This window comes from Prionailurus viverrinus, chromosome B1 (assembly GCF_022837055.1).
Source record: "Prionailurus viverrinus isolate Anna chromosome B1, UM_Priviv_1.0, whole genome shotgun sequence".
Classification (NCBI taxonomy): Eukaryota; Metazoa; Chordata; class Mammalia; order Carnivora; family Felidae; genus Prionailurus; species Prionailurus viverrinus.
This window is the reverse complement of record NC_062564.1, coordinates 128,488,205-128,510,145: the sequence shown is the minus strand read 5'-3', so window position 1 is coordinate 128,510,145 and position 21,941 is coordinate 128,488,205. Positions and strand designations below refer to the sequence as shown.

The window sequence follows — 21,941 nt, the reverse complement described above, 5'->3', positions numbered from 1 at the left end:
CAGCGCTCTATTGAAATGATAGAAGACTCCAGTGTCTTCTTTGGAGGAAGAGTGCCTATTTTACTATCAAGAGAGGAGAGGAGTGAAGTGGAGACAGTGTTTATTCATTTTTAAAACAGGAAAAATAGCAGTTACCTTCACGGGGTTGACATAAGACCTGAATGGTGAAAGATGTTATAATGTTTACCATTGTTTCACATAGGTAATTACAAACCCCCAAAATGTTAGCTGTTATTATTCATATATATATATTTTTTTCAGATATTCAGATATATATATTTCAGATATTTTATATATATATATATGTATATATGTATATATTTTTTTAAGATGGGCAGGAACTTGGGGGCTTGAAACCATTTCTGCCTGTGGATTTTTATTCATTATTTATTTAAATAGGAGAAACATGGCTTGTGAAGTTGTTAGGGAAATGGACTAGTGGAGCTGGCTGAAGGTCGAATTCTTCACTGCCATGGGGAATGCAGAAGGGCAAAACTGGCTACGTATACACGTAGAAGAATCACTAGATAGAATTAAATGTCCAGTAGGGGTTGGAAGACTTGAATTTGCATAACACTAAATCAGGCATTTCTGTGATCCCTTACCAGGAAAGGTGGAACAATGTCAGTGGCATTCAGGGTAACTCTAGTCATTTTGTAGAAGTTGTGCCATTATAAGCACTGACAGGTAAGCATACATGTAAACAAAATTAAAAAAAAAATAAAAATAATTTATCAAGGGGTTTAAGATCAATGAAAATTTGAAACTGTGTCAGATGATTTTGAATATTCTTGCCTTCTGTGATCATAGCATAGGGTCCTTTGTCAAACTCTGTAATTCTGTTCTACAAATGACATTTTGTTTGAGCAGTTAACAGTTGGTGCCTCAGTTTCAACTGACATTTTGTTACTAAACACAGTTCTAACACCATAAGGTGATTTGTCAGTGGTAAGAAAAAGATGGTTTATATTTCACCATAGTGAAATAGCACAGACGGGAGAGTCAATTGCTTGAAATTCTGGAAAGTGTCCATGCTGTCAAGTCCCACACCATTGAAAACATTTTTTTTATAGTAGGCCACAAGGTATATTTTTTATGAAAGAAACTAGAGGAGAAATTCAGAAACCCCAGAAAGCGTGAATCTTGTTTTGATTCTATAAAATATTCAAGGATGGTACTTCCAGTGAGCTTAACTATCTTGAGAGTGACCAAAATAATTAGTTTAGGACTATGGCCATGGGAGTCCGCATTTTGCATTTCCTTATTTTCTTTTGGGTACTTTGTATATCGAAATTAATAAATACCTTTTGAATACTTTTCTCCCCCCTGCAAAGTCTTTTGAGTTTAAAATCATCAACATTTTATACCACTCTTGATATTCTAGAAAGCAGAGTCACTGTGAAATATTAGAAAAGCCCAAGGATAACAGAAATATTGAACTAAGAATGTCTTTTAATGAGTAATACTTCCACAGTGGCTTCATCAATGATGAGTTATTGGTAACCCAGCATATGGCAAAGTTACACAAAGAAAAGTAGAAAACTGATTAGCTAGCTGCAGAAATTAGATGTTTAATGGCCTTATTGCCTCATTGCCACAATAAGAAGCATTGTACATTTTCTCTTCTAGAAGCTTTTGACCCTTCATCTGTGGTGATAATCAAAAGTTCTGTTATGAAGAGAGGGCAGGACCAGATAATGTTTCTCTGATTAAGCAATAACTGCACTGTGTGTGTGTGTGTGTGTGTGTGTGTGTATGATGTTATATATAATGTTGGTCAGTTAATCAGTACAGCAAGCTACTCACATTCTAAAAGAATATGGGAATTAAGAGTAACTTAAAGAAAAACAAATTTTCTTATACTGCTTCAAGGAAAAGGTCATGGAGTAGAATGGTGGGTAAAATCATCTATGTTCTCAAATTTTTCTATGGTTAATTCTCTTTCACAGGTGCACAGTAAATACAAATACATTATACAATGGAGTTTAAATACATAAAACACCAGGGTGTATCATACAATGTTACACAACATTCAGTTTAACTGTAATTGTTTTCATTTTGAAGAAAGATAATGGTTTCTGAAGCTTGGATAAAGAAGGCTAGGAAAATATTATATAGGAACGATGTTTACTAACTATTGATCCTGGCTTACACACCCAGCTTTATGACATGGGTTCAGTTTCTTCAGTTTCTTATGTAAGGTGGACATAAATGTGGTGGTTACATCATAAGGATATAGTGAACATTAAATAAGTTATCGTATGTGTAAAAGCAGTTTGTGCCTGGCATGTAATAAGCGCTCAGTAAGTATTCGCTTTTATTATAGATACACTGTAAATAGCATTAAATAAACATTAGTGAATTGGATAAATGTACCTAATTAGTGTTAAAAATCCTGCAGTAACCTGAGTGAAGGGAGAGAGGTTAACAAAGGAAAGAGATTCGTATTTTTGATTAGTTACAATGTTCCAGGTGTTTTAGATACATTCATCTATTTAAGCCTCACTATCTGTGAAAAAAGCATTGTTCCTATAATCAGGAAACTGAGACTCAAAGTCAGTAATATCCCTGAATATCAGTAAGGTGATCTGGTATTTGAACTCAAGCCTCGTTATTCAGATTTTATGTTTTTTTTTCCCCTGATACCACATACCCTCCAAGTGCTGAGGTTTTTGACCTTAGAAATTTTGAATGTAATTCCATACTTCATTATCACATAAATAGCCAAATTCTCTTCATTTGAGAAAATGTGAAGACAGTTTCTATTTATTTAATGATTTCAAAAAATTAAAGCCCATCCAGTGGCTTTCTTCCAATACAAGTTTATCAAATGGTTTAGCCCTAGGTGAAGTAGGGATATCCATGATATATAAACATGAGTTAGGGCTATATAGTTGTCTTTTTTCCACAAACAACATTTAGTGAAAATCTGCCTTGTGCCTGGCAGCAATTTTTTACTGAATCTCAACTATACAGCACTGATTATTCCAAGGGTAGAAACCAGTGATCAAAATGAAATTCTTAGCAATGAAATTTATATCCCTAGTGCACAGAAAGAGGCAGTGAGTGTGTGTGTGTGTGTGTGTGTGTGTGTGTGTGTGTGTCCTATGGGATAAGTGCATGGGGGAGCAAGAGTGAGTGATTAGAGAAGTCGCGCCTGATGAAGTGCAGAGGGTGTGTGCATGCACCTGTCTCCCTCTGGGAAGAGCAATTCAGGAGGCAAAGCAAGGGCAAGAACAGGACTGTACCGGAGGGCCAGCAAGGAAGCCAATCCAGCTGAAGAAGAGGGCATAAGGGGAATATAAAACACAACACAGCTCTCACAGTCTCTTACATAGCTAAACACAATTTAATTAAGGATGGATAAAGTTTCGTTCAGAGCACTAGATTAGCACAGCTTGGGGACATCCTTCCTGGGGTTAGGGAAGGTTAAGGGTTGGGAAAGGATTTGACATTTACTTCAGTCTGCTTTTTGAGAAACAAACACTTTGTGGAGGAGAGAAGATAGAGAGGAGATCAAAAGGAACCCAGGGGGAAAAAAAGGCAAACCATGGAAGTTCACAGTGGTGAAAAGCCTGTATATTACATTTTCATGTGATCCATAGATTTCTCTATAGGAAACTGTTTCCCCCTTTATTTGCTTCAAGATAACAAGAAAGCTGCATTTCATAAATCCCAGCAATTAAGTGTCAATGTGTCCCCAAATCATCATTTTAAATCAAGTGAGAACTTGTATTATTTTGTTTTCCAGTTATACTTAGGAATCAATTTACTCTGTCAAGGATCAATTTAGCTATCAAAAAACAAACACAGGTAAAAAAATTTTTGAATGTAATTCCCTTGTTGTGCCAAAGGTTAACATATTAGCATGTAGTAAAACAGGCACAGCAAAGGACAGATAGTCTCTCAACAAACACTACTTTTCCTAATTGATTTGGGATAAGTACTTCTTAATCACTATAGCAGAACATCTAAAAGGACACCAATGCAAGCAAACATTCAGAAAGATTTAAAGTTATACAGTGATCCCTGCACTGGAAACAATTGTCACATCTTTATTTACATCCTCATCAGACAAAGTGTTGAAATCATGAATTCACTTTTAATCGTTGTTCAATTTCAATTCAGTAATTTAGGACATGGGAAGACCAGTCTATGTCATAGGATGAATGCGGATTCTCTATTTTGTGTGTGTGTGTGTTGGTGCCCATCTTTCCACATTAAGAAGCATAGCAGGTAGCACACTGTTGGCCAAATCTCAGCAGTGGCATATTTCCATCTCCCAGGGGGTGTGGGAAGACCCAACTGCACAGCAGTAACAATAATTCTAGCATATCCGTTTATGAAATAACTTTGGCAGTAATGGCAAGAGGATTTGGATGAAAGTGTATTTGTGGTCTTCCAGCTGGAAGATCAGAGCAGAGATTCTAAAGCAAAAGGCACAGAGTGGGATGGCAGATAGTAGCTGCTTGGATAAGAACAGAAGAGAGTTGGGGACCCATGCTGAGCTCAAGGGGAAATGCAAACAAGACAGTCATTTCACAATATCCCCATGTTACCTAATATCAGTTCGAGGGATTACCGATGCCATCTGCTGGATATATTTGGGATTTTAAAATGGAATCTGCACAAGTAGTAATACCCCAGTGTCTTCCTGTACTGTGGCTTTGGAGGTTCTAGTGAGAAGAAAAATGAAAATCAACCTATCTACAAAAGAAAAAAAAAAGCAAAGGAAATGAATCCCAGGTTGACTGTACCTTAAGATGGCTAGAGTTTTGTCTTTTCACTCTGCATTTTGGAGAATTAGAGTATTAATTGCATTTTTTTAGAACTTTGTGTCATGCATTTTAGTCATACATGACCCTCAGGACACTGGATGTTTGCACTGTAAATCCATTGATCTCTTCCTAAGAATACTACTATATCTGTAAACTTTATATACATTTCCTTTTATACTTTATTGGAGTATAACGGTTTGTTTTGGTTTATCTTCTTTTATTTAATTAGGAAGGGAAAATGATTAAAAGGAGAAAAGAACAAGTATCACTGTTTTCCTAAAGCTATGACATATGCATTTAAGTTTTATATAATAGGTGATAATTTGACTTTTGTTTTTGTATTTGTTATCATTTTATAGACAATGTCCTCTGTTCATCACACTCTCTGTAGGATTATTTTAAGACCATGATGTTAAAGTTACAATATTCCTCATGGTGCTTCAATAAAATTTTAGGACTCTTAGGAATATGTGGCTAACTTAACTGCATATTCTAGTCTACATTTCCCCAAAAGTACTAATCCCATAGGATTTATAGTAGGAAAAATGGTTTCCATGATCAAATTAATTTGGAAGATGCTACATCCCAAATATCTTCTCCTGGAATTTCATAAAGACTATTAATTAAAATGGAGGAGTTGGTATTTATTGAGAGTTTTCCATTGTTACATTGAACCTTAATTATGATTTTATTATGTAGGCACTAGCATTAACTCTAGTAACAAATGAGGAAACTGAGGCTTATGGGGTTGGTAAGTTGCTCAAAGTCACATTGGAAGCAAATGGAGGCATTGACTCTTTTACTTTAGAGCTCATGCTCGTAAGTCTGAAGTCATATGTCCCAACATATTAATAAATAAAAACAATATTACATCTTAATAAGAATTTTATGTCAATTATATTTCAATATGGATATGAACCTGCTTAAAGCTTTGAGTCATACGGTAATGACATCTATTTAATTTGGTCAATCTAGCATTTCTAAATCTACCTGCTATAGAACACTTAGGAATTTTAGCAGAAGTAGCATCCCATGGAATACCGTTCCAGAAATACTGATATAAGCCATAACATTGCTAGAGATGAGGAGCCAGGAGGGGAGTAGCTCTTTAATATTTCTCTGGTACCTTGTTCCAGCATAGCTGTTGGTGTCCTTCCCCAGGCATGTTTCCACCTGACAATTCAGAATAGACAGGAATAGAAAGTAAACACCTGATATTTTTGCTGTTGCAGATGCACAGAGCATTGGAACCCTTTGCATAAATGTGTAATATTTAGTACATCCTGCAAAAGGAACAAGTTTAATTTAGTTAAGCCACAAGGTTGAGTGAAAAACAGCATGCTGCTGTTATTGTTTAGTCAATTAAATTGTCCTCTGTGCTCTGAAGAACCGTTCCACATTTATAACCAGTGAGAAACACGCTCTGGCAATTTCTTTGCTTCCGATTGTCTTATATTTAGCACATCTAAAGATCTGAGGACAAATGATGGAAGACATGGTGATAAATTGTCAGGCTTTTCTAAAGATTCAGAAGTTCTAAAGTTCCTGCCAGTGACAGATGGTCTGTCCTTACTCATCGCTTGTCTTCCTGACAGGGCTTGATTTTTTCCCCCTTTTTTGCTCAATTCCCTTAAAGTAAGCTCAGCTTCCTGGGAGGCAGGGTAATCTCATTTGTTATAACTATGTTACCTTGCATCAGTATGGAAACAACTCTCTATGTAAACAGGCACCATGCACCTTTACATTATTAACACATGTATTAACACATAATGTATGTGTATAGTGATAAGAGAGCAGCATGGGGTAAGGAGATAAGAAACAGTTTACAAAGGAAAATCCATACTTCCTTTCTGTTATTTTGATAACCAAACATACAGGAGTTTCCATTGGATAGTTTTTTTCTTGCTGACTTGCCCAAGCATAATGCTGATTCCATAGCCCAAGCATAATGTGATCTTTTCAGGAGTGTTTCTTATCACTTATCACCATATATCACTGTATACATATGTATATATGTGTATATATATATATATATGTATATGCACGTATGTATATGTATATATATGTACATGTACAAATACATATGTATATTTACATATACATATGAATATATGTATATGTATGTATATATGTACATGTGTGTATATGTGTATATATGTGTGTGTGTGAGTGTGTGTGTATTATTTTTAAGATATTCAATATTTCATAGCAATCTATTTTTTTTTGGAATTTTGGATAAAAAATACAATTAGTGTTTACTAACTTGCTAGACACTTGTGAGAATCCACAGAATGAGAACACATAACTATAACAATGATGTACTCAGTTATAAAATAGATTCCCAGTGAAAAAAGGAAAAAAAATCAATCAATTTCTTAATCCCTTTCATTGGTTTCAATATGTTTACTGCCACAAAAGGAAATGAGATACTTAGGTAAGGAAGATGGGGAAAGGAAACAATTTTCACTGTTTGAGTTCTAACATAACTGTGGAAATAAATAAAAAGGCTTAAAAAATCCTAAGGTATCTTACAATCACTTCTTAATCCTATATCCAGAAGTAATTCAATTCTTCAAGTTAATAATGACACTAGTCCGATACAGTGTAACTTGAACTGAAGTGTATCAAGTGGAAAGGGATTAATACTACTAAAAAAATAGAAAAATTATCAGATGAATTGATTTGGGATTTACAGTAGTTAATTGGCATCTGTTATACACACCAATAGCTGAGAATTTCTTTTTTATTTAAATATGTCTCTTCTAAGAATGTTCATTATATGTTAGCTCAGTGTGATAATATGTGAAAAGCATAGACAACATTCCCACTCCTTTCTATGTTTTATTTTAACTCTGTTGTATTTTACCTTTCACACACACACACACACACACACACACACACACACTATACACAATTGTAGGTATAGTAGTAGATTTTGTGTATATATACACAAACACACACTGTATACTAGTATAGTTATAGTAGTAGACCTTATTTTATCTGTTTATATACCTATGCTAGTCATATAAGTAAAAGAACTCAAAGCCTACCAGGTTTTCAAAGTCTAGACTACTAAACTGCCTGTCCTCTTTTTATCCCTTCCATTACAGATATCAGTTACCTTTTTAATCAGTGGCTTTTTCACATTGCTTACTTTTAGTAACATTCAGTCATTAAAAAATCAGAGAACTCTTGCCAATTCCTTGTTTATGCATGAAGATGTTAACCTAAACCTAAGAAAAGTATATTTCTCCTTTAGTGGCCCTTAACTCAGATAATGAGTGAAAGCATTAACATTTTGTGTACAACGTAGCAATAAAAAATTTCAAAGTTTCTTTATAAAATGGTGCCACAGTGATACTTAGATTTTAGCTGTGTATATATGTATATTTTGGTATGTAATGAAAGGGATGAGACCTGTCTACTTTTGTATTCTTAAGAATCTTTCTGGAATTATTTGTTTTCCTTCCCCAAAGAAAACTGGGCTCATAAAAAAAAAAAGTCCTGAACATTCAACATTTATGAAAAGGTCAACAAATATTGCATGGTTTTGAAATATTATATGCCTTTATAAAATCACAGAATTTAAAATTACTCTAATGAGCTATTTATTAAAGTTTATTAAGGTTAGAAAAAGGTGCATAGCTAAGATTAACAAAAATGCATTGCATTTAGATAAAATAGGCTAAATTACTCTAACAAGTAGACCCAAAGTGTGATGTTTCAAGAGGTTTATTTCGGGGTTAGCACAATACCACATTAAGTAGTAGTGGAGGAGTATGGTCTGCTCCATGAATGCAAGTTTTTGTAGTAAATGATTTCTTTCTTTATCTGCAGTAATGTGCTAATAATCTTTCTTCTTGTTTCCAATTTATACTGTGGCATGTCTGATGTATTCATGCTCATGAGTGAAATTTAAAGACAAGAGTGAAAGAAGATTATCTCCCTGCCGATCCTAAGCAAGGGAAGGTGGTATAGTGAATAGAATCATGGCCTTAGATGACGTATTTGCTTTTCTCCTTTACTGAAACACAAGACTGAGCCTGTACCTCTACATGTTTCATGCTTTGCCTGAAAGCCATTTCAGGTCAGAGTGTGGAAATGAGTAAATTTTATGGTCTAGACAAATGATCAGTGAGTTACCATCGTAATCCTTACCCTCTCCCTCTTTCACAAAATGCTGTTGTATGAGACAACTTTTCACTTAAAAAGGTCTACAAGTTAATGCAGAATTCTTATAACCCAAATGTTGCTTAATCTGCCCAAGCTGAGTCATCTCTTCATTCTACTACTGACATTGCTTCAGTAGTACTTTCAGTCTACATTGTGGCTTTCATTTCTTTTTTTTTTTTCTGATTTCTTGCTGTTTCCAAATTTTAGTTATTCTTTTTTTTAGTCATGGATTTTTTTTAAAAATGCATTTCTATCTTATCCAGAGAACTACTTTTCTTGTATCAGTCTCTGGTTTGTATTTCTCTAAATTCTTATGGAGTTCTTGCTTACTTTCTAACATTTTTTTTATTGCTAATAAATTAATGATGGTTTGTCTAAGATGGTAAAGAAATATAATCATAAAATTAGAGATAGATGTTGTCATTATTGCTATAAAGTCATTTCTTAGTAAAACCGAAAACTGCAGTCACATTTTCCACATTGTTTCACATGTCAATTGAAAATATATGTATTTCAAAATATGATAATCATGATATAACTTAAAAATAAATAATATATCTTAACTTCTATGATAATGTATCATCTATATAGTCCAGTAAAGTCATAGGGACTGATGTGACGCATATGGAAAAAGTACAAAATTTATACTAAAATTAAAAGAGAAAACGAAGATTCTGAGAATAACTGTATCCTTTCCGAAAACATTGAATCATACGGGAAATATATTTCCAATTGTTTCTTCATGATTCACTGCAACTTTCAACAGTCATTTCTCAGTTGGTCCAAGAATGAGGAAAAAACAATCACCATATTATAACAATTTCTTGGTAGTTTTTAGAAGACATCTTTGCTTAAAACCCAATCTTGGGGGGCACCTGGGTGAGTCAGTCAGTTAAGTGCCCAGCTTTGGCTTAGGTCATGATCTCACAACTCCTGAGTTTGAGCCCTATATCAGGCTCTGTGCTGACAGCTTAGAGCCTGGAGCCTGCTTTGGATTCAGTGTCTCCCTCTCTCTCTGCCCCTTCCTCTGCTCGTGTTCTGTCTCTCAAAAGTAAATAAACATTTAAAAAATTTTTAAAAATAACCTTTGGGTATTATTGCTGAAAATATCAGCAATATCTCTTACAAAACAGCCTCACCTATTATATGCCTGTATGCCCCATGGCATGAATCATAACAACATGCCTTAAAATATGTATAAAATCGGATAGAGTGGAAACAGATGTGAAAGCTACCTCTACTATACACACCCCATCCCCCCACACACACACCCACACACACACTCTAGCTGTGTGTTTACTTTTTTAGTCCAAGCCAAGCTTGGACTTACTTTTTAGTCCAGCTTACTTTTTTAGTCCAAGCCAAGGACCATTTAGAATCAATTAATCCAAAGTTTGTCAGCCAAGATTTCTACCTATATATTGTTTGCTTTTCCATTTACATAAATTTTGCTTGTTTGTTATTACCCAGCGAAAAGCTACTGAAGTTACCCACCCATAACTTAATGCTAATATAATGTTTATTGCTTTTAGTTTTTACATTCAGGTAATTTTACAATTGAATCTCCTTAGGGAACACAGCACAAAGTTTTTCAGAACATGGAGCAGTTTACTTTAAGAAAATGGCAAACATATACACAGGGAAATAGAAAAAGATAAGAATGTTAAGTTAGAGCCAGATTGTGGAGGGTTATGTACTTAGATAGAAAGCCATAAAAGCTGATTTGGAAGAGGAAATGTGATCTGAACTACACTCGCAGTTAAATCACTGTATAGCATTGTTTATTTTTTTTTCTAAGCTTTTGATGAATTGATTTTCAAACTTAATTAGCAAGTCTACAGTGCTAATAGTACATGTTGAACACAAATGCTTCTATAATGTTTGCTAAGTTTTCCGTCTTTAATTAACAACAAAGACCTTTGTAATATATGATATTTTTGTTTTGTTTTGTTTTGTTCGCCATTTGCAAAGTATGTTCAGTTGATTTGGTTTGGTTTTCACTGTTAATGCTGACTGATAGCTGGTTTGTTTTCTATTCTAGGTTGTGGAGACTAATTTGGTTGCTTTTGACTGTCACTGGATCATTATAAATGAGGTAACACCAACTGAACCTTATTGTCAACTCTGGGTCCTGTTTTCATATATTTAGTCACAGCATTTCCTATGGCCTTGGAGTTCTAAGAGGAAACAGAACACAAACTTTCAGCTTCCTGAGTGGATGCTAACTAAAAATAGAGTAAGGAGTTTTCAAAAAATTATAAATGGTTTTGAATGAATAAAATAAATGGAGATCATCTTCCCACTGAGTATCTTTTAGTCTTTTCCATTGGCATACACTGCTTGCTTTGGGAAATCATCTTTATAAAAAGTACAGTTCTTTGTGAACAAACTGAATTCCTCCCAGTGGAGTGCCTGTGCTCCATTTATATTTTAATGTTGTTTCTAGAACTTTTATATCCCACCCCCCTCACACGAGGATTAAATAGTTCAGCAGATGAATATGAATAAATAAAAATAGATATTTTTCTTTTCACAATGAAATACGATTTTAAAATCCATCTAGTTGTCAAGTTCCTCATGAACGCTTATTGATTTTTGTAAAGACAATGCATAAGATTAAAAATATATTATAACATGAGAACTCTGTGAGATAGATTGTTCCATTGGCACCTGCCAATCAGAAATGGAAAGGACAATGAACAAATCAGTCATGGACAAATAATGAGATCACATGAATTTTCCCCAAAAAGACCTAGTATTCATATATCTATTGCTCATGAAAAAAAAGAATGTTTTATTTATTTGTTAGATGTGTTACTATGGATATATAATATAATCATCCTGTGTCTGTTTTTTCATTTGTACAGAAAGTTCAATCACATTTACTTTATAAGTTCATTATAAAAATTAAGTGAGATACTACCTAATACTCTTAACATACTGCTGACAACCAACATTTACTAAAAGGTACTACAAAAATGATTATAGCACATTAAAGTTCACAGATCAGTTTCTCACATGTTAATTTATTGAATAATAAACATTATTCTATGAAACACTGAGAGAATGAAGTTCATAGAGTGTAATTGATTTTACGCAGAAAAATAAAAATCTAGATTTTTCAATAAAAGTCATAGATTTTTCAAGTTGTGTCTCCTATACATTGGTAGAATCTTAGTTCTGTTCTTTTTTTTTTGGAGCTATAATTAACATATTACATCATATTAGTTTCAGGTCTATCTATAACACAAGGATTATATAGATATATACACACCTTGTATATATGCATATATATATTGTATATTGTATATATATATACACATTGTGTATGTGTGTGTATATATATATATATATATATATGTATGATCATCACAGTAAGTCTAGTTACCACCTATAAACATACAAAGTTACATTTTTTTTTCTTGTGACAAAATCTTTTAAGATACCCTCTCTTAGCAGCTTTCAAATATGCAATACAGTATTACTGATTATAGTCACTATGCTGTCCATTCTATCCCCATGATTTATTTATTTTATAACTAGAAGTTTGTATCTCTTAATCCCCTTCACCTATTTTCCCTATCCTAATCCCCCTCTCCTCTGGCAACCATCAAAAGTGATTGTATCTATTAGTTTTGTTTTGTTTGCTCATTTATTTTATTTTTAAGATTCACAGGTAAGTGAGATCATATATTATTTGTCTTTCTCTGACGTATTTCACCTATACCCTTAAAGTTTATCCATGTTGTTGTGAATGGCAAGACTTCATTCTCTTTTAAAGCTGAGTATTTTCCATAGTGTGTGTGTGTGTGTGTGTGTGTGTGTGTAACATATATATGTATCTCACATCTTCTTTATCCATTTATCTATTGATGGACACTTAGGTTGCTTCTATACTCTGGCTACTGTAAATAATATTGCAATGAACATAAGGGTGTTTATGCCTTTTTGAATTAGTATCTTTGTTTTCTTTGGATAAATACCCAGAAATGGAATTGCTGGATCATATGTTTTGTTTTGTTTTGTTTTCAATTTTTTTAGGAAACACCATACTGTTTTCCATAGTGACTGTACAATCTACATTTCTACCAACACTGCACAAAATTTCCCTTTTCTCAGCATCCTCCCCAACACTTACTATTTCTTATATTTTTTTTATAATAGCCATCTAACAGATGTGAGTTGATATCTCATTGTGATTTTGATTTGCATTTCACTGATGATTAGTGATACTGAGCATCTTTTCATGTGCTTGTTGGCTATATGTATGTCTTCTTTGGAAAAAAAATGTTTACTCGGGTCCTCTGCCCATTATTAGATTTTAGGTTTTTTGATATTGAGATGTATGAGTTCTTATATATTTTAGATATTTACTCTCCTCCCATTCAAAAGGTTTCTCTTTCATTTTGTTGATGGTTTCCTTCACAGTGCAGAAGTTTTTGTTTGTTTGTTTGTTTGTCTTCTCTTTGTTTTTGTTTTTAGTTTGAAGTAGTCCTAACATTTATTTTTTGGTTTTGTTGCCCTAGGCTTTGGAGTCATATCCAAAAATCATGGCCAAGACTTAGGTCTAGAAGCTCACCACTTTTTTTTCTTTTTTAAAGGAGCTTTATGGTTTCAGGTCATAGATTCAAATCTTTCATCCATTTAACTCTTGTGCATGGTATAAGAAGTCTTATTTCATTCTTTTGTGTGGCTGTCCAGTTTCCCCAACACCATTTATTATAGACTGTCTTTCCTATTGTATATACTTGGCTCTTTTGTTCTAAATTAATTGACTGACCATATATGTGTGGGTTTCTTTCTGGGCTATATGTTGTGTTTCACTGATCTATGTGTCTTTTTAATGCTAGTACCATACTATTTTGATTATTATAGTTTCATAATATAGTTTGAAATCAGAAAGCATGTGTCCCTGTTTGTTCTTTCTCAAGATTGCTTTGACTATTCAGAATCCTTTGTGGCTCCATAACCATTTTAGGATTATTTCTTCTTTTTCTGTGAAAAATGCAATTGAAATTTTATAGATATTGCAAGGAATCTGTAGATTGCCTTGGTTAATGTGGACATTTTAACAATATTAATTAATCCAGTCCATTACCATGAAATAAATTTTCATTTAGTTGTTTCTTCTTCAATTTATGTCATCAATGTCTTATAGTTTGCAGTATACAGGTCTTTCACTTCCTCAGTTAAACTTGTTCCTGTATGTTTTATTCTTTTTGCACAGTTGTGGAATTGTTTTCTTAATTTCCCCTTTTAGTTTTGCTGTATCCTATAGATTTTGGTATGTTGCATTTCCCTTTTCATTTGTATCAACATATTTTTTTTAATTTCTCCTTTGATTTCTTTGTCAACCATTGGTCATTCAGTAGCATATTGTTTAATTTCTATACATTTCTGAATTTTCTTATAATTAATTTCTAGTTTCCTACCATTATGGTAGAACAGATGCTTGGTATAATTCCAATCTTCTTAAATTCTTTATGACTTATTTTGGGACTAACATATGATCTATCTTGGAGAATGTTCTATGGTCCACTTGAGAAGAATGTATATTCTGCTGCTTTTTGATGGAATGTTCTATATATATATATATATATATATATATATATATATATATATACATTTTGATGGAATATTCTGTATATATTTGTTCTGTATATATAAACCATCTGCTTTAATGTGTCATTTAAGGCCAATGTTTTCTTGTTGATTTTCTATCTGGATGTTCTGTCCATTGATGTAAGTGGGGTGTTAAGAGTTTCTATTATTATTGTATTGCTCTCATTTTTTTTCCTTTAGCTCTGTTAACATTTATTGCGTCTATTTATACAATTTTATGTTGGGCATATAAACATTTACAAATGTTATATATTCTTGTTGTATTTGCCAATTTATTGTTATGTAATTCCCATCCTTGTCATTATTACAATCTTGTTTTAAGGTCTATTTTGTCTCATAAAAATAGTTACCTAGCTTTCTTTTGATTTCCATTTTCATGGGACATCTTTTTCTATACCTTAACTTTCAGTCTGTGTGTGTCCTTACATCTGAGGTGAGCCTCTACTAGGCAATACAGAGATGGGGCTTATTTTTATTTTACCCATTCAGTCAATCTATGTCTTTTGATTGGGAAATTTAGTTCATTTACATTTAAAGTAATTACTGATAAATGTGTACTTATTGCCATTTTGTTTGTTGTTTTCTAGTTGTTTTGTAATTCCTCTCTATACCCTTATTATTTTGCTGTCTTCCCTTGTGATTTGATGACTTTCTTTAGTGTTATGTTTAGATTCCTCTCTCATTGTATTTTGTGTATCTACTCTAGGTTTTAGCATTGTGATTACCATGAGGCTCATGTATAACTGCCTATATAAGAAACAGTCTACTTTCAGTTGATAGCAGGTTGAGTTTGAACACATTCTTCTTTTTTTAATATTAGAGAGAAAGAGAGAGCATGAACAGGGAGAAGGCAGAGGGAGTGAGATCCTAAGCAGCTCCATGCTCAGCACAAAACCCAATGTGGGGCTTGATCCCACAACCCTGAGATCATGACCTGAGCCAAAATCAAGAGTCTGACACTGAACCAACTCAGCCACCCAGGCGCCCTGAGTTTGAACACATTCTAAAGCTACATTTTTACTCCCCCACTGTGTTTTATGTTTTTCATGTTACATTTTCATCTTTTTATCTTGTGTATCCCTTAACTATTATAGTTACAAGTTTTTGAACTACTTCTTTAAAAATTAATGTTTATTTATTATTTATTTTGAGAGAGAGAGAGTGGATGCATGAGTGGGGCAGGGGCGGAGAGAGGGAGAGAGAGAATCCCAAGCAGGCTCTGCACTGTCATTATAGAGCCCAAAGCAGGGCTCAATCATACAAACCACAAAATCATGTCCTGAGCCAAAATCAAAAGTTGGATGCCTCACTGACTGAGCTCCCCAGGTGCCCCTAAGCTAGTTTTGTTTTTTAACCTTCATACTAGCTTTATAAGTGATTAATCCAATAGCTTTACTACATACTTACCCTTATCAGTGAGTCTTGTAGTTTTATATGTGTTATGATTACAAATTAGTGCCCTTCCTTTCCTGCTTAAAAAATTGCCTTTAAACATTTCTTGTAAGAGTAGTTTAGTGGTAATGAACTTCATAGCTTTTGCTTTTCTAGAAAACTCTTTCTCTCTCCCTAAATTCTGAATGATGGTTTTATCAGATAGAATGTTTTTGGTTGTGAGTTTTTTTCTTCCTTTTAGCACTTTGAATATGCCATGCCACTCCCTCTGGCTTACAAAATTTCTGCTGAAAAATATGCTAATAGCCTTATGGGGATTCCCTTATAGGTAACAAGTTATGTTTCTCTTACTGCCTTTTAATATTCTCTTCTTATCTTTAAGTTCTGAAATTTTAATGATACTATATCTTGGTGTGGCTGTCTTTGGGTTCCTCTTATTTGGAACTCTCTGGACAACTGGAACTGGATGTCTGTTTCCTTTCCCCGGTTAGGGAAGTTTGTATCCATTATTTCTTCAAATAAGTTTTTTGTCCCTTTCTTACTCTGTTCTCCTTCTGGGACTTGTATAATGAAAATTCTGTTCTGTTTGATGTTGTTTTATCGGTCATTTAAGCTATCTTTGGTTTTTAATTCATTTTATTTTTACTGCTCTGACTGGGTAAATTCCACTGCTCTGACTGGGTAAGTTCCACTGCCTTGTCTTCAAGATAACTTATTCTTTCTTCTGCTTCATCTAGTCTGATATTGAACGCTTCTAGTGTATTCTTCAGTTCAATTATTACATTCTTCAGCTCTATGACTACTGTTTGGTATTTTCTTATACTTTCTGTCTTTGAAGTTTCAACTGTTTTCATCCACTTTCTTTTGAGTTTGGTGAGCATCTTCATGACTATTTGAACTCTTTATCAGATAAATTACATATTTCTGTTTCATTAAGGTTTTTTCTTGGGTTTCATGGTATTCTTTTGTTTGGAACATATTCCTTTGTTTCCTCATTTTGTGTGACTATGGTTGTTACTACGCATTAGGCAAAACAGCTTCCTTTAACAGTCTTGATTGAGTGTCCTTGTGTAGAAGATAAACCTTCATTCAATCCTGTCCTACCACTTGGTTGTCTCTGAAACCTCTGTGACTGTCTAGGCAACCTGATTTATTCTTGATCAGTCCTAGTTCTTGAGGATATGCCAAGCCCAGCCAATGTTCCAATGACTGAGGTATCTCAGTCAGCATCTAGATTCAGGCTGATTGGAAACCAGATTAGCAGTCACCAGTTTTTAAAGTATGCAAATATATACAATCCTGTAAGACCACAGTTATAAACCCTGCTGGCTTCCAGACCAGTCCATCTAGAGGTGCTCCTTTACTGACAGTTGTAAAAAATGGGGTTTCAGAGAAGTATATAAGCTCCTTTCTTAAAGGTACTGGAAAGCTGTAGTAAGACCAAGGGAGAGCACAAAGACCGCATCCTCCAGCCTATGTTCTCTACCTTTGTAGCCTCTAGGTATGTGGCAATCCTGAAGCCTGCCCCTCAGTTTGAAGTTTTAGGACAAGTAAATAGGTTTTCTTCACAGGAAGCTGTGGGTGTTTCAGTCTGCTTTCTGTGCTGTGCCCTGGGAATGGTAGCTTGCCAAGAATTATCTCTCTGATTGTTTCAATCCCATGGGGCCCAGAAATGAGAGTTCCCTTGGACACAAGAGCCAGATGCTCAAGGGGTGTCTCATATGGATGTGTGTTTGCTGGCTTTAGCAGGGGCATGGAGTAGTGTGGAGCTAGGTCATGCCTGCCAGCTTTAGGGGACCACTGGAGGGTGCAGGAGTGGGACAAACCTGCCAGCGCTAGCAAGGTGGAGTGACAGCACCAAAATGGTACCCACCAGCACCTGTATCCCCAGAGAGAAGCCAACAGGCTCTGCCTCTCTGACAGGTGCATTAAGATTAGCAAATTAATCTCTTTCATATATATTCTAGGTGGTTTTCAAACTGCTGCTTTTGCGTTGGGTCTGAGATAAATGCCTCTGTGTGCAAGCCCTTTAAAAATGGAATCTCGGTTCCCCACAGCCCTTTGGGTCTCCTAGATGTAAGCCCCATTGGTTTTCAAAGCCAGACAGAGGGCTCATCTCTACAGCGTAGGTCCCAAGGTTTGGGATGCCTGGGGTGGGGCATAAACTCCTTATTTCTCAGGGAGAAGCTCTGTGATATCCCTCTCAATTGTGTGTCACCATGCTGGGAGTGGGGTGTTTTGGCAAGACCACATGTCTGCCACCCCTCCTTGATGTGGCCCATTTATTTTTTATTGTATAGGAACTGATCAGCTAATTTCCAGTACTTTTTCAGAAGGCATTGTCCCATATATAGCTGTTGATTTAGTGTGTCCAAGTGAGAAGGTGAATTTAGGATATTCCTCTACCACCTATTTACTTATTTTTTAACTTATTTAAGCTTAATTGATACACAATGTTACAATAGTTTCAGGTGTATGATATAGTGATTCAACAAGTTGATACATTATGCTGTGCTCACCACAAGTTTAGCTACCATCTGTCACCATACAACACTATTAAAGTATCGTTGCCTATATTTCTTATGATATACCTTTTATTCCCTTGACTTATTCCATAACTGGAGGTCTGTACCTCGCTCTCCCCTTCACCTATTTTGCCCATCCTCTCAACTTCCTCCCTTCTGGCAACCATCAGTTTGTTGTCTATATTCATAGGTTTGATCCTGCCTTTTGTTTGTTTGTTCATTTGTGGGGTTTTTGTTTGTGCTTTTTTTTTTCAATTCCACATATGAGTGAAATCATACAGTCTTTCTCAGTATGACATATTTCACTTAGCATAATACCTTCAACATTCATCCATGTTGTTGCAAATGGCACAATCCCATTCTTTTTTATGGCTGTGTAATATTCTTCTGTGTGTGTGTGTGTGTGTGTGTGTGTGTGTGTGTGTATCCATTTGTCTACCAAGAGATACTTAGGTTGCTTCTGTGTCTTGTCTATGCCACCATATTGAACTTTCTCTGATGGTTCTTTTTAATTCAGAGTAAAGACACTGGAAATGTCTTCCCTGGTTGAGGCCTGCCAAACTTCAGGGCTACATGATTTGTCACTGTGTTTTCCATGTCAAATGAAGACATATTTATATGAGATCCCCACAGGTATTATACATGTGTGAGATCTGCTTTCTAATGATGTTTTTATATTTTCCAATTTTCTAATACCTCTCAATTTTCTATCTAGAATGACTAAAAATCAGGATAGAGGGAAGGGCAAAAGAAATCTTAGTAAACTTGCAGGATAAGTTTTCAAATTAGATGTTTTCATTTGTATTTTTGAGTATGTAATTTATGGATCTAGTAAATAAAACAGGTTGCCAAATATTACACAATGATTAAGTGGTGATATTGGGTTCTAAATAGTTTTTTTTTTCCAGTCTAAACCTTTGGTTGTTTTTTTTTTCTTTTTCTCTTTGATAATTCTCCTTATAGATTTTTTTTTTAATTTCTGCTACTTCAATTTTAATCTTATGGAAACTATTTATCCCACTAATTTTTGTCTTTAGGTTAATTATTTTCTAGGTTACTATTTTTTTTTTGAAATAAAGAATCCTCTTAATTTTTGTTTTTATCTCACACCCAACTTCTCATGGGGAAGAGACCACGTAGAGTTCCTGGTATAAAACAAGTTGGGGTCACTTTACATGTTTGTATCAATAGAGCTAGCTAAGAAAAAAAGCAACTTATTGTGTCCTTGTAAATGGGCATTAAATGAAAATGCCCATCCCCTTCTATTCTTTGATAATATTGCATAGGGACCCCTGAATTATTTTTTTTTTTTCATATTCAATTTGACTTCTGACAACAACCTGAATCTTAAAAGTATGAACACTTACAGAGCTCTTGGAACACCACTGGTCATCTGTCTATTGCTTATGTATCTATTCGTACTGTGGAAGAAGTCACTCCTTCATATTATGTAGGGGAAGTCTGAGTAGGCTAGCATGTACTTCATTGATGGTAAATATTATAGAAATAATAACACTTTATATTTTAGTGTATATTTCATAAGCATTAGATTTTATTTTACAATTAAATTTTCTTTGATAAAATATGAGAAAGACAATGCTATCTTTAAACAGATGTTCAATAATTTGGCACAGTATTTTGCAAATAAAACATCCACACTAAGTGATCTAACCAGCAAATAACTCAATAAATATTAGAAGTATAGAAAATGATAATTCTTTTTTCATCCTTTACACTTGGATTTTCTACTGTAAGCTGTCATAACTATTTATAACTTCACCTTTGTCATTACTGAAACACTTGTGTCCTTTTTACATACGGCTCTTCTTACTAGTCCTTGAGCAGAGGTGTCATTTTTGGGGCATGTCAATACCACTGAGCTTCTGAAAAATCTGATGTTCACAGCCCACAATTTATATTTGTTATTATTTTTATGTAAACTAGGTTCATACTCAAGAGATCAAGCATATTTTCTGTATTTTCATTTCTAACAAAAACCATTATCCATGTATCTACTGTCAATTTTTTTTTTCAATTGATTCCATTCTGTTACCTCATTTTCTCTGAAAAATGCCTTAGGAAACTTGATTCTCACTACCTTTACTTCATTTGTGAGTTGCTCATACAAATTTATAATGAATGAGTCAAATTTATTCTAGTTTCCATGAAAGAAGAAACATGGATTTCTCAAATTTGCTAGGAAGTTAAACTGTAAAAGTAACAACCACCCCCCCATACACACACAAAATCTAACAATATGCAAATGCTCATTTGAACATGGAAGACATGAATTTGTCTAGTTTGGTTTGTGTAGCTACTATTTTGTTGCTAATTTAAAACGGGTTGCAAACATTTATTTAATCTATTGCACCAATAGCTTTTAAGAGAGGCACTATAAATCAAAGTTGGCTTTGTGCATCTTGATACAAATTGATGTACAGACTTGAAAACAATATTTTTTTCCTTTGCATTAAGAGTGCTATAATAATAAGGGGCTGTGCTAGCTCATATGGTGTAATCAATCATATGTTAGTAGTTGGTAATGATATTTATCTTCTCCCTGCAATCAGTGAATCCAACTGAGAACAGCCTTTCTGTATAAGTATTGCCATCCCCTCAGGGTCCTGAAACAGATGGCCTGGCACTTTATTTAAGTTTTACAAAAGTTATAAATTCTGATAGAAAGATATACACTGTTTAGAGATGCAAGAAGGATAATACTATAAGCACCATCTCTTCTCTGATAATACTGAACCTGAGTTCTCATTGAAATAGTTTAATTGCTGCAACTGAGTATTGCAGTTTAGAAGTTGTTGTTGTTGTTATCGTTGTTGAGATTTAAAAATCCTATATGTGTAAAGGATGTTGTTCATTTTTCCCAGTTTAGGGATTAACTGAACTGCTCACTACCAATCTCTCAAGCAGAAAGTTGCCATTATGCTGCACTTCCTTCTGGTGTATAGCCTTCAATTGGTTTTGTTTCATATTTCAGCATTATGTTTGTGTAATTATTTCACATTAATGTTAAACTTTGTGGAAGCATCAAAGGATCACCTTCTCCAAAGCATGAAGAATATAAACATTAGCAAAAACAACAACAAAAAGCATAATCTTTTCAAATGTGCTACATAGTACACTGTTTGATAACAACTAAAATCTTTTAGTTTATGTGGTTTATTTGTTAAACTATTTAGTTTAGTTTATTTGGTTTATTTGGTCGTATTGAGGTTATTAAAGCATTCCAGTTTCTACACTTAAAATTTCAGTAATCTATAAATAGATTCAGAATCTATCAATCTATCTATCACCAATTGTTTGGTGAAGTCTTGCCATTCATTCATTTATTCATTCTTTTTTTTTTTTAAGTTTATTTCTTTTGAGAGAAAAGATAGCATGCAGGCAGGGGAGGGGCAAAGAGAGAGGGAGTGAGAGAATGCCAAGCAGGCTCCAT

At 34.2% G+C, this 21,941-nt stretch overlaps 1 protein-coding gene across 1 annotated transcript in view; it reads left to right on the top strand.

Moving 5' to 3' along the window:
- Positions 1-21,941, top strand: part of GRID2 (glutamate ionotropic receptor delta type subunit 2) — a 1,470,351-nt gene that overhangs the window by 870,737 nt on the left and 577,673 nt on the right. Inside the window, exon 5 of the mRNA XM_047856052.1 lies at positions 10,993-11,046. Coding sequence (XP_047712008.1) covers positions 10,993-11,046 — 54 coding nt within the window. The remainder of the gene's footprint in view (positions 1-10,992; positions 11,047-21,941) is intronic.